This window comes from Pieris brassicae, chromosome 3 (genome assembly GCF_905147105.1).
Source record: "Pieris brassicae chromosome 3, ilPieBrab1.1, whole genome shotgun sequence".
Lineage (NCBI taxonomy): Eukaryota > Metazoa > Arthropoda > Insecta > Lepidoptera > Pieridae > Pieris > Pieris brassicae.
In genome coordinates this window covers 19,018,304-19,030,431 of record NC_059667.1, presented here as the reverse complement: position 1 = coordinate 19,030,431, position 12,128 = coordinate 19,018,304, and the positions used below count along the sequence as shown (strand labels likewise).

Here is a 12,128-nt window from a genome sequence, read left to right as displayed (position 1 = left end):
TAGCTGCCTTTTCTGGAATTTCTTTAGGCGGGCTTACATCCTTTTCGAGGATATCTTCCTTTGGCAAAGAAACATCTTTGACAGGGCTTGGTTCTTTGTCTAAAGCTGGTTTTTGTTCTTTGTCCTGGATAGGAGAAGCTGCCTTTTCTAGAATTTCTTCAGCCGGGCTTACGTCCTTTTCTAAAGCAGGACTTGTAACTTTATCATGAATGGGACTAGCGGCCTTTTCTGGAATTTCTTTAGGCGGGCTTACATCCTTTTCGAGGATATCTTCCTTTGGCAATGAAACATCTTTGATAGGGCTCGGTTCTTTGTCTAAAGCTGGTTTTTGTTCTTTGTCCTGGATAGGACTAGCTGCCTTTTCTGGAATTTCTTTAGGCGGGCTTACATCCTTTTCGAGGATATCTTTCTTTGGCAAAGAAACATCTTTGACAGGGCTTGGTTCTTTGTCTAAAGCTGGTTTTTGTTCTTTGTCCTGGATAGGACTAGCTGCCTTTTCTGGAATTTCTTCAGCCGGGCTTACGTCCTTTTCTAAAGCAGGACTTGCAACTTTGTCCTGAATGGGACTAGCGGCCTTTTCTGGAATTTCTTTAGGCGGGCTTACATCCTTTTCGATGATATCTTTCTTTGGCAAATAAACATCTTTGACAGGGCTTGGTTCTTTGTCTAAAGCTGGTTTTTGTTCTTTGTCCTGGATAGGGGCAGCTGCCTTTTCTGGAATTTCTTTAAGCGAGCTTACATCCTTTTCGAGGATATCTTCCTTTGGCAATGAAACATCTTTGACAGGGCTCGGTTCTTTTTCTAAAGCTGGTTTTTGTTCTTTGTCCTGGATAGGACTAGCTACCTTTTCTGGAATTTCTTTAGGCGGGCTTACATCCTTTTCGATGATATCTTTCTTTGGCAAATAAACATCTTTGACAGGGCTTGGTTCTTTGTCTAAAGCTGGTTTTTGTTCTTTGTCCTGGATAGGGGCAGCTGCCTTTTCTGGAATTTCTTTAAGCGGGCTTACATCCTTTTCGAGGATATCTTCCTTTGGCAATGAAACATCTTTGACAGGGCTCGGTTCTTTTTCTAAAGCTGGTTTTTGTTCTTTGTCCTGGATAGGACTAGCTGCCTTTTCTGGAATTTCTTCAGCCGGGCTTACGTCCTTTTCTAAAGCAGGACTTGCAACTTTGTCCTGAATGGGACTAGCGGCCTTTTCTGGAATTTCTTTAGGCGGGCTTACATCCTTTTCGATGATATCTTTCTTTGGCAAATAAACATCTTTGACAGGGCTCGGTTCTTTTTCTAAAGCTGGTTTTTGTTCTTTGTCCTGGATAGGACTAGCTGCCTTTTCTGGAATTTCTTTAGGCGGGCTTACATCCTTTTCGAGGATATCTTCCTTTGGCAATGAAACATCTTTGACAGGGCTCGGTTCTTTGTCTAAAGCTGGTTTTTGTTCTTTGTCCTGGATAGGACTAGCTGCCTTTTCTGGAATTTCTTCAGCCGGGCTTACGTCCTTTTCTAAAGCAGGACTTGCAACTTTGTCCTGAATGGGACTAGCGGCCTTTTCTGGAATTTCTTTAGGCGGGCTTACATCCTTTTCGAGGATATCTTTCTTTGGCAAAGAAACATCTTTGACAGGACTTGGTTCTTTGTCTAAAGCTGGTTTTTGTTCTTTGTCCTGGATAGGACTAGCTGCCTTTTCTGGAATTTCTTCAGCCGGGCTTACGTCCTTTTCTAAAGCAGGACTTGCAACTTTGTCCTGAATGGGACTAGCGGCCTTTTCTGGAATTTCTTTAGGCGGGCTTACATCCTTTTCGATGATATCTTTCTTTGGCAAAGAAACATCTTTGACAGGGCTTGGTTCTTTGTCTAAAGCTGGTTTTTGTTCTTTGTCCTGGATAGGACTAGCTGCCTTTTCTGGAATTTCTTTAGGCGGGCTTACATCCTTTTCGAGGATATCTTCCTTTGGCAAAGAAACATCTTTGACAGGGCTTGGTTCTTTGTCTAAAGCTGGTTTTTGTTCTTTGTCCTGGATAGGAGAAGCTGCCTTTTCTAGAATTTCTTCAGCCGGGCTTACGTCCTCTTCTAAAGCAGGACTTGTAACTTTATCATGAATGGGACTAGCGGCCTTTTCTGGAATTTCTTTAGGCGGTCTTACATCCTTTTCGATGATATATTTCTTTGGCAAAGAAACATCTTTGACAGGGCTCGGTTCTTTTTCTAAAGCTGGTTTTTGTTCTTTGTCCTGGATAGGACTAGCTGCCTTTTCTGAAATTTCTTTAGGCGGGCTTACATCCTTTTCGAGGATATCTTCCTTTGGCAATGAAACATCTTTGACAGGGCTCGGTTCTTTGTCTAAAGCTGGTTTTTGTTCTTTGTCCTGGATAGGACTAGCTGCCTTTTCTGGAATTTCTTCAGCCGGGCTTACGTCCTTTTCTAAAGCAGGACTTGCAACTTTGTCCTGAATGGGACTAGCGGCCTTTTCTGGAATTTCTTTAGGCGGGCTTACATCCTTTTCGAGGATATCTTTCTTTGGCAAAGAAACATCTTTGACAGGGCTTGGTTCTTTGTCTAAAGCTGGTTTTTGTTCTTTGTCCTGGATAGGACTAGCTGCCTTTTCTGGAATTTCTTCAGCCGGGCTTACGTCCTTTTCTAAAGCAGGACTTGCAACTTTGTCCTGAATGGGACTAGCGGCCTTTTCTGGAATTTCTTTAGGCGGGCTTACATCCTTTTCGATGATATCTTTTTTTGGCAAATAAACATCTTTGACAGGGCTTGGTTCTTTGTCTAAAGCTGGTTTTTGTTCTTTGTCCTTGATAGGACTTGTTGCCTTTTCTAGAATTTCTTCAGCCGGGCTTACGTCCTTTTCTACAGCAGGACTTGTAACTTTGTCCTGAATGGGACTAGCGGCCTTTTCTGGAATTTCTTTAAGCGGGCTTACATCCTTTTCGAGGATATCTTTCTTTGGCAAAGAAACATCTTTGACAGGGCTTGGTTCTTTGTCTAAAGCTGGTTTTTGTTCTTTGTCCTGGATAGGACTAGCTGCCTTTTCTGGAATTTCTTTAGGCGGGCTTACATCCTTTTCGAGGATATCTTTCTTTGGCAATGAAACATCTTTGACAGGGCTTGGTTCTTTGTCTAAAGCTGGTTTTTGTTCTTTGTCCTGGATAGGACTGGCGGCCTTTTCTGGAATTTCTTTAGGTGATCTTACATCCTTTTCGATGACTTCTTCCTTTGTCAAAGAAACATCTTTCACAGGGCTGGACTCTTTTACTGATACAGGACTTGTTATTTTGTCCTGGATAGGGCCAGCGGCCTTGTCTGGAATGTCTTTAGATGGGCTTACATCCTTTTCGATGATGTCTTTCTTGGTCATATAAACATCTTTGACCGGGCTTGGTTCTTTGTCTAAAGCAAGTTTTTGTTCTTTGTCTCTGATAGGACTAGCGGCCTTTTCTGGAATTTCTTTAGGCGGGCTTACATCCATTTCGATGACTTCTTTCCTAAGCAAAGTAACATCTTTGACAGGGCTTGGTTCTTTCTCTTGAACTGGGCTAGCTGATTTAACTGATGCTGTCGTATATAGGATTACATCTTCTTTTTTATGAACATCTTTGACCGGACATGGTTCTTTTACTAATCTTCGTTCTGTCTCTTGAATAAGGCTTAATGAAGCTTCTTTAGTTGGACTTATATCCTTTTCTATTACGTCCTTTTTAAATACTTGCAAATCTTTATCTTTGATTATAATTGTAGAGTCACTTATGTCTAAAGTTTGTTTTGCTGTGATAACGACTTTAGCGAGTTTTTTGTTGTCGATGATTTTAGTCTTTAAATTGTAATCTGAAATAAAAATTGTAATGACATTGACAATTATAGGAACGTCTCTAATGAACATCTCTTTAGTGGTATTTATTGTTAGTTTTTCTTTGTGTTTTAGTTTGTTTCGAGTCGCGAGTATATCTTTTACCGTTACTATAGATAACTTTTGTTTAATTTGTTTATCCTTTAATAAGACAATTTCTTCTTTTTGTTTTTTATCAATTTCTTGATTTTCGAGGATGGTGAAGTCAGCTAGTTCGTTGATTTGAAATTCAGTTTTATCGTTGATATCAGTCAACATAGCACTTCCATCATTAACAATTAATTTAGTACCATCGGGATATTCATTTGTTGTTGTTATTAAAGTGACAATCTTTAACTTTTGAATTATTCCATTTTTATGCATAAATTTAGTTTTGATAACTCGTGTCACAGTAAATCTTTTGATAATGGTATTATTTTCATAGACCTCCTCTTTTTTCTCTAAAATTGTTTCCTCTGGTTCATCAAAGATAATGTAGTTTGTCAAATAATTTTGTACATCTTCATTAAAAGACAACAATTCTACCATATCTGTTTCAAAATCTGTCAGATCTTTGTAAGTGGTTTCTAGAACAGTTTTATGTGTATCTTCAATTTTTATTTTTTCTTTTGAAGTTTCAGCATTTTTATCACTCCTTCTACTAAACAAACCTTTAGCTTTGCTTAGCTTCTCGTCAAACTTATCCATGAAACTTCCTATTACAGATTTACTCTCTTTTTTCTTTTCCCTCGCTGGCTCCTTCTCGATTGACTCATCAATTTGGTCTTTTTCTTTTACAAGAATTTTTTCTTTTGTTTTATCAACTGTTTGTTTAATGTCTTTAATGTCCAATGAAGGAGCAATTAATTCGGTAGTTTTAATTTGTTCCATTTGTTTAAGGTCCGCCATCTTTTCTTCTAACTTTTCTAATGTTTTGGCAGAATCCAATGTGATGCTAACTCGTTTTTCTGTCAATTGGCCATCACTTTCTTGTTCTACCTCTGGCAATACACATGTTAAAGTATTTTTGTCTTGAATTTCTGTCTTTACTTTTTTTGTTTCGCTTAGTACAGTTTTTTCTGAAGGGTCGCTGATATCTTCAGATGTAAGGGATTTAATAGGCGATACTTCTTTCTGGGTTTTCTCAGTCGTTGTATCTGATTTAACAACAGTATCAACTTCAACACTTTTTAGTACTAGCCATTCATCTCTATCTTTTATCGATTTGCTTGAAGTTATTTTTCTTTGATCAGACAAGAAAACTTTTGTAATTTCAGCGATATTTTCACAAGGCAATAATTTTTCTGGGGATTTTAATAAGATTGGCGATTTTTCTGCAATCAATTGGTCCAATGATTTATCCGATTTTAAAACTTCCGCAACATCAGCAACAATTTTTTCTACTTCTTTAGGACTAATTGGAGGTTTTTCACTTTGTTCTAACATTTGAGCTTCTTCTATTTCTTTTTCTACATCTTCTGGTATTGACGGTATCTTTTCAGGCATATGTAGTTCTTCTATAACCACAATATCATCTTTAATTGGTGAATCAACAGTTGTTATATGTGTTTCTCTCAGTTTTTCAGTAAATTGTGAAAAATTATATCGCTCATCATCGTATTCTTTTACAGGGTCCAAAGATTTTACAGATTTTTCAAGCTTAGAGGGTTCATGATACATAGGTGAGTCAGGGGCAGAACCCGGGGTTACGGTCACCAATTCTGGGTGTGATAGACGTTGAGTGGTACTAACAATGACATCTTGAATAGTATTTGGTTCTTGAGGTGAGGCATTGGGTTTAATTATTATAGCTAGATCTTTAGGAACTTTAATATCTTTTTGAAGTATATCAATTTTACGTTTACTAACATCTTCACCAACTGGAGTCTTTTTTTCTTCGTAAGTCCTGTAATCAACTTCTTCGTGTAATGGTAAATCAGCTACTTCGTCAGGTGTTTTTACTATTTCTCTTATAAGTGTCTGCTGTGGAGTTTTAGAACTTTTATCGAAGCTAGTAAGCTTTTCTATGTCAATTAATGTTTTGGGGGCGGCAACTTCCTTGGTTTGTTCTTTTACATATTTTTCTTCAACCAAGTCATCTTCTTTTATATCATCTAACGTAATTCGTTCATCTTCGGGTAGTGTAGGTGCTGTTGTGGCGCCTGATTCAATTGTGGTTGATACTTTCTCTTCAGGCTGTGATTCTTGTATTATATTATCAATGGAGTCTTTTGGTTTCACAGCACTTTTGCTATCTGATGTCTTTTTTTCACTGCTAATATCTTGTTTTTCTTCAACACTTATTGAATGTTCTTTAGAATCTAGACGTTTATCAGGGTCAACATTTTGAGTAATGGTTCCAGGCTTGAGATCCACTTTGATTTCACTGATTTGCTTCTTTTCAGATTCCTCTTTATCTTTTATGTGTTTTCGTAGATCATCTTCTTTTTCAGCGATAGAATCTTCTGTATATTGTTCGACTTCTTCCTTTTCTATAATTAAATACTCTTCTTCAAAATCACCGTCAATATTTCCTGTTTTAGTGTCATCAAGTAGACAAGTGATCTTTTCTATATCAGATCTGCCAACGTATTCTCCTCGTTCTTCAACTTCACTATCTCTATTAAAGACCGCTTCGATTTCTCTTACAATTTCTTGCTCTTCGCGCTCGTCAAACTCTTGTTGTTTGATCTCATCGAACGATTTTGAGGTTTCCTCATCAGACTTTTTAGCCTCTTTCAAAATATCTTCGTAATTAACTCTTTGTAATCCCATAAGCTTAGACGTATCAGCCTTTGAAGCTTTCATACTCTTTGATGGACTCTTAGCAGATTTGAGTCCCTTAATTGGCGATGTTACTGGCCTAGGTCTTCTAGATATTGGCTCTCTTTTCAATTTAGGTTCTCTTTTTTCGCCAGTTTTTTGTATTAAATCCCGTTTTGGCGAAGCTTGTTTATATTTTGACTCAACGACTCTTCTGTTGCTAGCTTCTTTAACGCTTTTTGCTGGTGTGCTTCCGGGGCTAACTTTTCTGCTCTTTAGTTTTACTTTATCTTTAACTAACTGCGACTGACTTTTGACATCAACGGATTTCTTTGGTGTTGTGGGCGGCGATTTTTTGTCATCAGCCACAATTTTCTTATCTATGGAAGTTGTAGTTTTTCGATCTGTACTTTTTTGCGTTATCCGATTTGGTTTACTTTTTGTTACTGAAGCATATAATTCAGATTTAGGTTTTTCTGACTTTTTCTTTGCGTCAGCTTTTAATTTATTGTCTACATCGATTTTCTTTGTATCGAATTTTGAGTGAGTAGTATCCTTGGTTTCGTCGGTTTTATCCATCCGTTTGGTCTTTATATCTGTAGACTTTTCCTTTTTCTTGCCTTTCTTTTGCTTGTTATCTTTTGCGATGTAATTTGGAAGTATTTTTTCATCTAATTTTGTTTCCACATTACTTATGATGGCCTCATTTAAAACAGATTCTAATTGCTTATTCTCTTCATCAACAAGTTCACTTATTAACTTATTGTCAATAACATTATTAGAAACTTCTTTAATTTTATCAAACTTCGATACCTGATCAGTCTCAATACTCTTTTCATCTTTTTTTTCAATCTTCTCTCGATTTATCTTGGAAGCTAGGATTTTTGTGGTCTTCATGGGTGCAGCAGTACTTAAAGTGGCCATAGTTTTGCTTGTTGCAATATTAGACGCAGCGGACATCTGTCGTCCTGTATATGTTGGACGTTGAAGAAATTCAAGATGTTTAAGTTTTTCTAACCCTTCAAATATTTTATGCTGTGGTGTAGAACCAGGAAACATAATTCTAGTTATATTGTCATCAGGATTTGCTGGCCGCCAAACTAATAATGCACATATTGATACTAAGTTGGGAATTGGAAAATTAAAAGGTCCAGATGCACTAGCACCTTCAAAAAGTTTTTGTTCACTGTTATGCCACCTTTTTAAAAAATCTCGTACATATTTGGAGTCTTTGGACGGATTTAAAACGAACATATCCAATGTGCCTGTAACAATAAGTAAATAAGTTTAATAATGGATGTTAGTCACCTTTTATTCTATAGCACACAAAGTTGTCGACAAAGAATTACCATGTCCAACTTTGTGGTACAAGTTGATTGGTTCTGGGCTTCGGTAGCAATGTTGTGGTTTAAGGTTAATGTGTCGAAGATCAGCCATCATGTCAGAGCCAGCCTGCAGCAGGGATACCATGAGGGGATCCAAGTCCTTATCTCCATCAGGACTTGATACGCCACGCCGATCCTGAAATACATAAAGCCTGTTAAAATGTATCAATTAAACTGCTTAAAAATAAAAAAACTGAGGTGTTGACTGAGAGATTTTTTGTAAAAAAGAATGAAAAAATACAAATGGTTGTTTCGGGCTTTGATTTAACAGTAAAACTCAATATAATTATGAGTATTGTAAGAAATGATGGCCCTAAACAGACAAAATTATAATATTAATAATATCTATTTAGCTGTTAAAGTGGAAAATTGATCTGCATCAATTGAAAATACCTATTATATCCACTGTACTAGGTTGATAAGTAGTCTTAGATAAACATTTTTAGACCATTACCCATATGTAATTAACACCCACACACACACATGATATACATATTATTAAAAATTCCAACTAGATGCTTCAATTCAAATTCAAAGAAAGTATGATATAAGAGATACCCTTGCTTGAATTTTTTTTATATTTTACACCATAATCTTTATGAGTTCCATATATTTTATTGTATTCATTTACAAAATATGATGGTCTTACTTCAAGATTACAGAAAAAATGTCCGATCTGTGGGTAGACATTGGCAGTAGCTTTCCTGTGTAACACTGCAGCCATGCCAGACATGGAGCAGTTGTTCAACCGGGTGAACAGGACAGCATCCAGTCTGTCCAGATGCCGGGCAAAGTCCCACCAACACGCCTTGCGGGAGAAACCGCCATCAACTGTAAAGATAAGATATATTCAATAAAACATTGACACGATGGCTATGTTTAACACTAAAATTTTAAGAAAAGCAGTTAATTACAAAAACATAATTGATAGTAATAAATGAACCAGAACCAGAACTACTAAGCTAAAAGAATAGATGATCATAGACTATTTCTAACAATCAATAAAAAATATTAAATTTAGATGAGGAAGCATTTGAATCTGAAAAATTAACTTAAAAAGGTATGTACAGTAAGTTAAACAAGCTTACCTTATACATTTATAATAACTTTTAATTGATCGATTGATTTAATTCTTAGTAATAGTACTATTTATTACTTCTATTCATTTGGTTTCTCGGTATATTCATAACATCGGACAATTAATGAAGCTAAGATATTAATTTTTAAAAATCAAATCAAAACTCTATTGGAAATTTGATAAACGGGCAGACAAAAGTCTAAATGTAAACATTACCGACGATTTATTATTAATTTACAAAGTAGTATTTTCAGTAGTCTGTGGTAATCGACATAGATATTCAATACTTAATATAGTTACCACAAAATCTTAATACTTTAACCCTACAGCTTATATGTATGTAATACTTAATGTTCATAGCTTAACTAAATTTTATTCTTAGGATATGACTCTTAAAATGGTACCCATATTGTAGGTTACTTGAGAATATTGTACCAATATAATCTAATAAAGCTTTGATCATAGCAGTCTCGGCCTGCAGTCAAAAACAAAAGGCAAATTCACACTTGCCTGCTTTTATTTTTAAACATATTATGAATTTAATATAATTTAGATCTTACCTAGCATATTAAATCCATTAATTCCAAAGAGGGCGGCGTCACCCTGTCCTCCTGGGAAGACGTAGAGAGTGGGATGGCTGAATCGAATGTTACCGACCACGTCACTGGGAACCAATAGCTGTTCCAAGCTGGCTGGAACGATGTAAGGTTCCAGGTACGCTGTAAATATTATAAATTATAATAAACTTTAACGTATTTATAATTAGTTTAGGGGAATTTCTGCTAAGCCTCTAAATGATAAATTATATGTTTAAAGACGATAACTTCGTATAAAGGGCAGGTCCCGTTTACCGGGTATTTTAGAAAAGTAAAACAAGGTTAAACTTAAACGTTTACTAAAGAAACTTTTTTAACTCCATTACGATTAGCTACATATATCGTAATATATAATATCGTATCCTGCTTAATCATGACTGTTTTAATTCATGTATTTTCTTATACCTTGCATTTTGATTTGTAATTCATGAAGCTTAAGATTAGCTTTATAGGTAGTTAACACAATTTAAATGAAGCTGACAATTATCTTTTCAGATTATTTTACTCACCAAATACTAAAAGTCGACTCCTGTAGTGAGTTTTTCTTAAATTCTAATATGTGAAAAATATATAATTTCTGTTGGTGTTTTCTCTATCATGGCGCCTTTGCAAACAGGATGTTTAAATCAAGTTACCATCGGAAGCATTCGTTAGGTGGTCTATAATTGACCTAGATCTAGCTTTACTCAATGTAAGGCTTCGCAATCAATGACCTAGCAGCTACGCTTCCGTTCTATTTGCTATAGATAAAATAGCTGTGTTGAATGTAATCTGCATTAAATTTTTGTACCAAATTTCTTTAAATACTTAAAATAGTTAAGGCGTATTTTCATAAATATAGCGATACGAGTCAATTACTATCAATAATCTGGTCCTCAAAATTACATCTTATTAAAATGATTCCTTTTTAAGAAATTTCATAAAATGTTTTGTTATTATTTACTAAAGCGTGTTGCAAATATCGTCAAAGAGGATGTGAGAAAACTGAATATCATTTAAAACAAATCCTTCGATCGGAGTTATTATATTGATAAAATACGTATAAAATAATTACAGTCGCTAATTGTTTGTGGCATTAATCTTGAAAATCTAAATAGTTTTGTATATAAATATATACGCGCCAAAAAACAAACAAAGAATGTCGTTTATCATATAGTATTGGAATAATAAACACTTTGTTTCTGAAATATTTTTTAGTCATAACTAAAAAAATCAAGTATAACAATATTAGTATAGATATTTTAATTTAACTTGATAATCATATGCAATAATTGCAGTATATATCACAATAATGTATCTTTAAACAGAATAGTTTTTTTCTATTCACTATTCGGAAATAAATTCACAAATTGACGTTTATCATTTAGTATGTTGACAGCTGTCAGCTATGGTTAAGAGTTACACAATAATGTCAAACTGACACTGATGACTGAACAGCAATGATTGAACAGATTAACTTGCTATTCGGCTATTTTCTAACTGCGAAATAATTCTAAAGGTAATCCTTCCTGAAGGTGGAAAAGATGTTATTTCTATTATTAACAAGTCAATAACATTTTGCAACGCATTTTTACTTTGGTCATTTAATGGGAATAACTTTGTCGGCAGAGTATAATGAGAACTTATAAGTTTTAAGTGCATAACAAAATGTGGTACGTAAACAATATTGTATTTATTTTATGTATGAACTTGAAGTTTGGAAATAAGCTACTACCGTGACTTCAACAGACAATTTTTTTAAAATAATGTTAGTTAGTTATTAAATATTGGACCGATTTCAATAAATCTTTCACCATTTGCTTCATTCTTCCACGCTCCAGTTATAAATAGATTTCTAGCCAATTGAAGCCGGGATAGGCCGATCTTATACAGTATAACAATAATCCCAGCCAGGTGTATTTGGTGAAGGCACATATGTATTTATAGGACTGACCATATTAAGAAAAACTTCGTACTTTACAATAGAAAATATATCTACTTTTTAATCTACTAATCGTAAAAGATTAAAGAAATGTTGTAAAATACTTTTAATAAATTTTTGCTGGTGACGTGTATGTACAAAGTATTTAACGCTGGGTTTAATACTTAGGCTGCGGTAGTCGTATTCAGAGTAAACTTCTTCGACACTTGGAATGTAAGTTTCATACAATACCAACTTTCTTGACGTCTCACGTAAAGTGCTAATTAGCGCACTCGCTTCACATTAGCGGCATATTCCAACTTCAGACTATTTGAAACCACAATTTACGTTACAGCTCCTATTTTTGAAGTAAAATACAATTGAAATTTACCCATCCGATTCCCCCCTTTTATATTAATCAATAAAGTACGACGGATTGCTTTGAAATTTGGCGTGTACCAAACGCTTGGTGCAAAATGTAACAAAATATTGTTCTTAGAAATTGGAGACAAAAGTAAAACTAGTATTTACTATAATTTATTTTTATACTGGAAAATGTGCGGTCTCGTGGGGTTAC

The 12,128-nt window shown here is 35.1% G+C and overlaps 1 protein-coding gene across 1 annotated transcript in view; it reads right to left on the bottom strand.

Moving 5' to 3' along the window:
- The window catches only part of LOC123707811 (microtubule-associated protein futsch-like), a 108,582-nt gene that overhangs the window by 42,836 nt on the left and 53,618 nt on the right, over nucleotides 1-12,128 (bottom strand). Inside the window, exons 5-10 of the mRNA XM_045658159.1 lie at nucleotides 9,616-9,774; nucleotides 8,627-8,808; nucleotides 7,942-8,113; nucleotides 3,134-7,857; nucleotides 2,083-2,146; nucleotides 65-1,287 (exon numbers count right to left, since the gene is read on the bottom strand). Of these exons, the coding sequence (XP_045514115.1) occupies nucleotides 65-1,287; nucleotides 2,083-2,146; nucleotides 3,134-7,857; nucleotides 7,942-8,113; nucleotides 8,627-8,808; nucleotides 9,616-9,774 (6,524 nt within the window). The remainder of the gene's footprint in view (nucleotides 1-64; nucleotides 1,288-2,082; nucleotides 2,147-3,133; nucleotides 7,858-7,941; nucleotides 8,114-8,626; nucleotides 8,809-9,615; nucleotides 9,775-12,128) is intronic.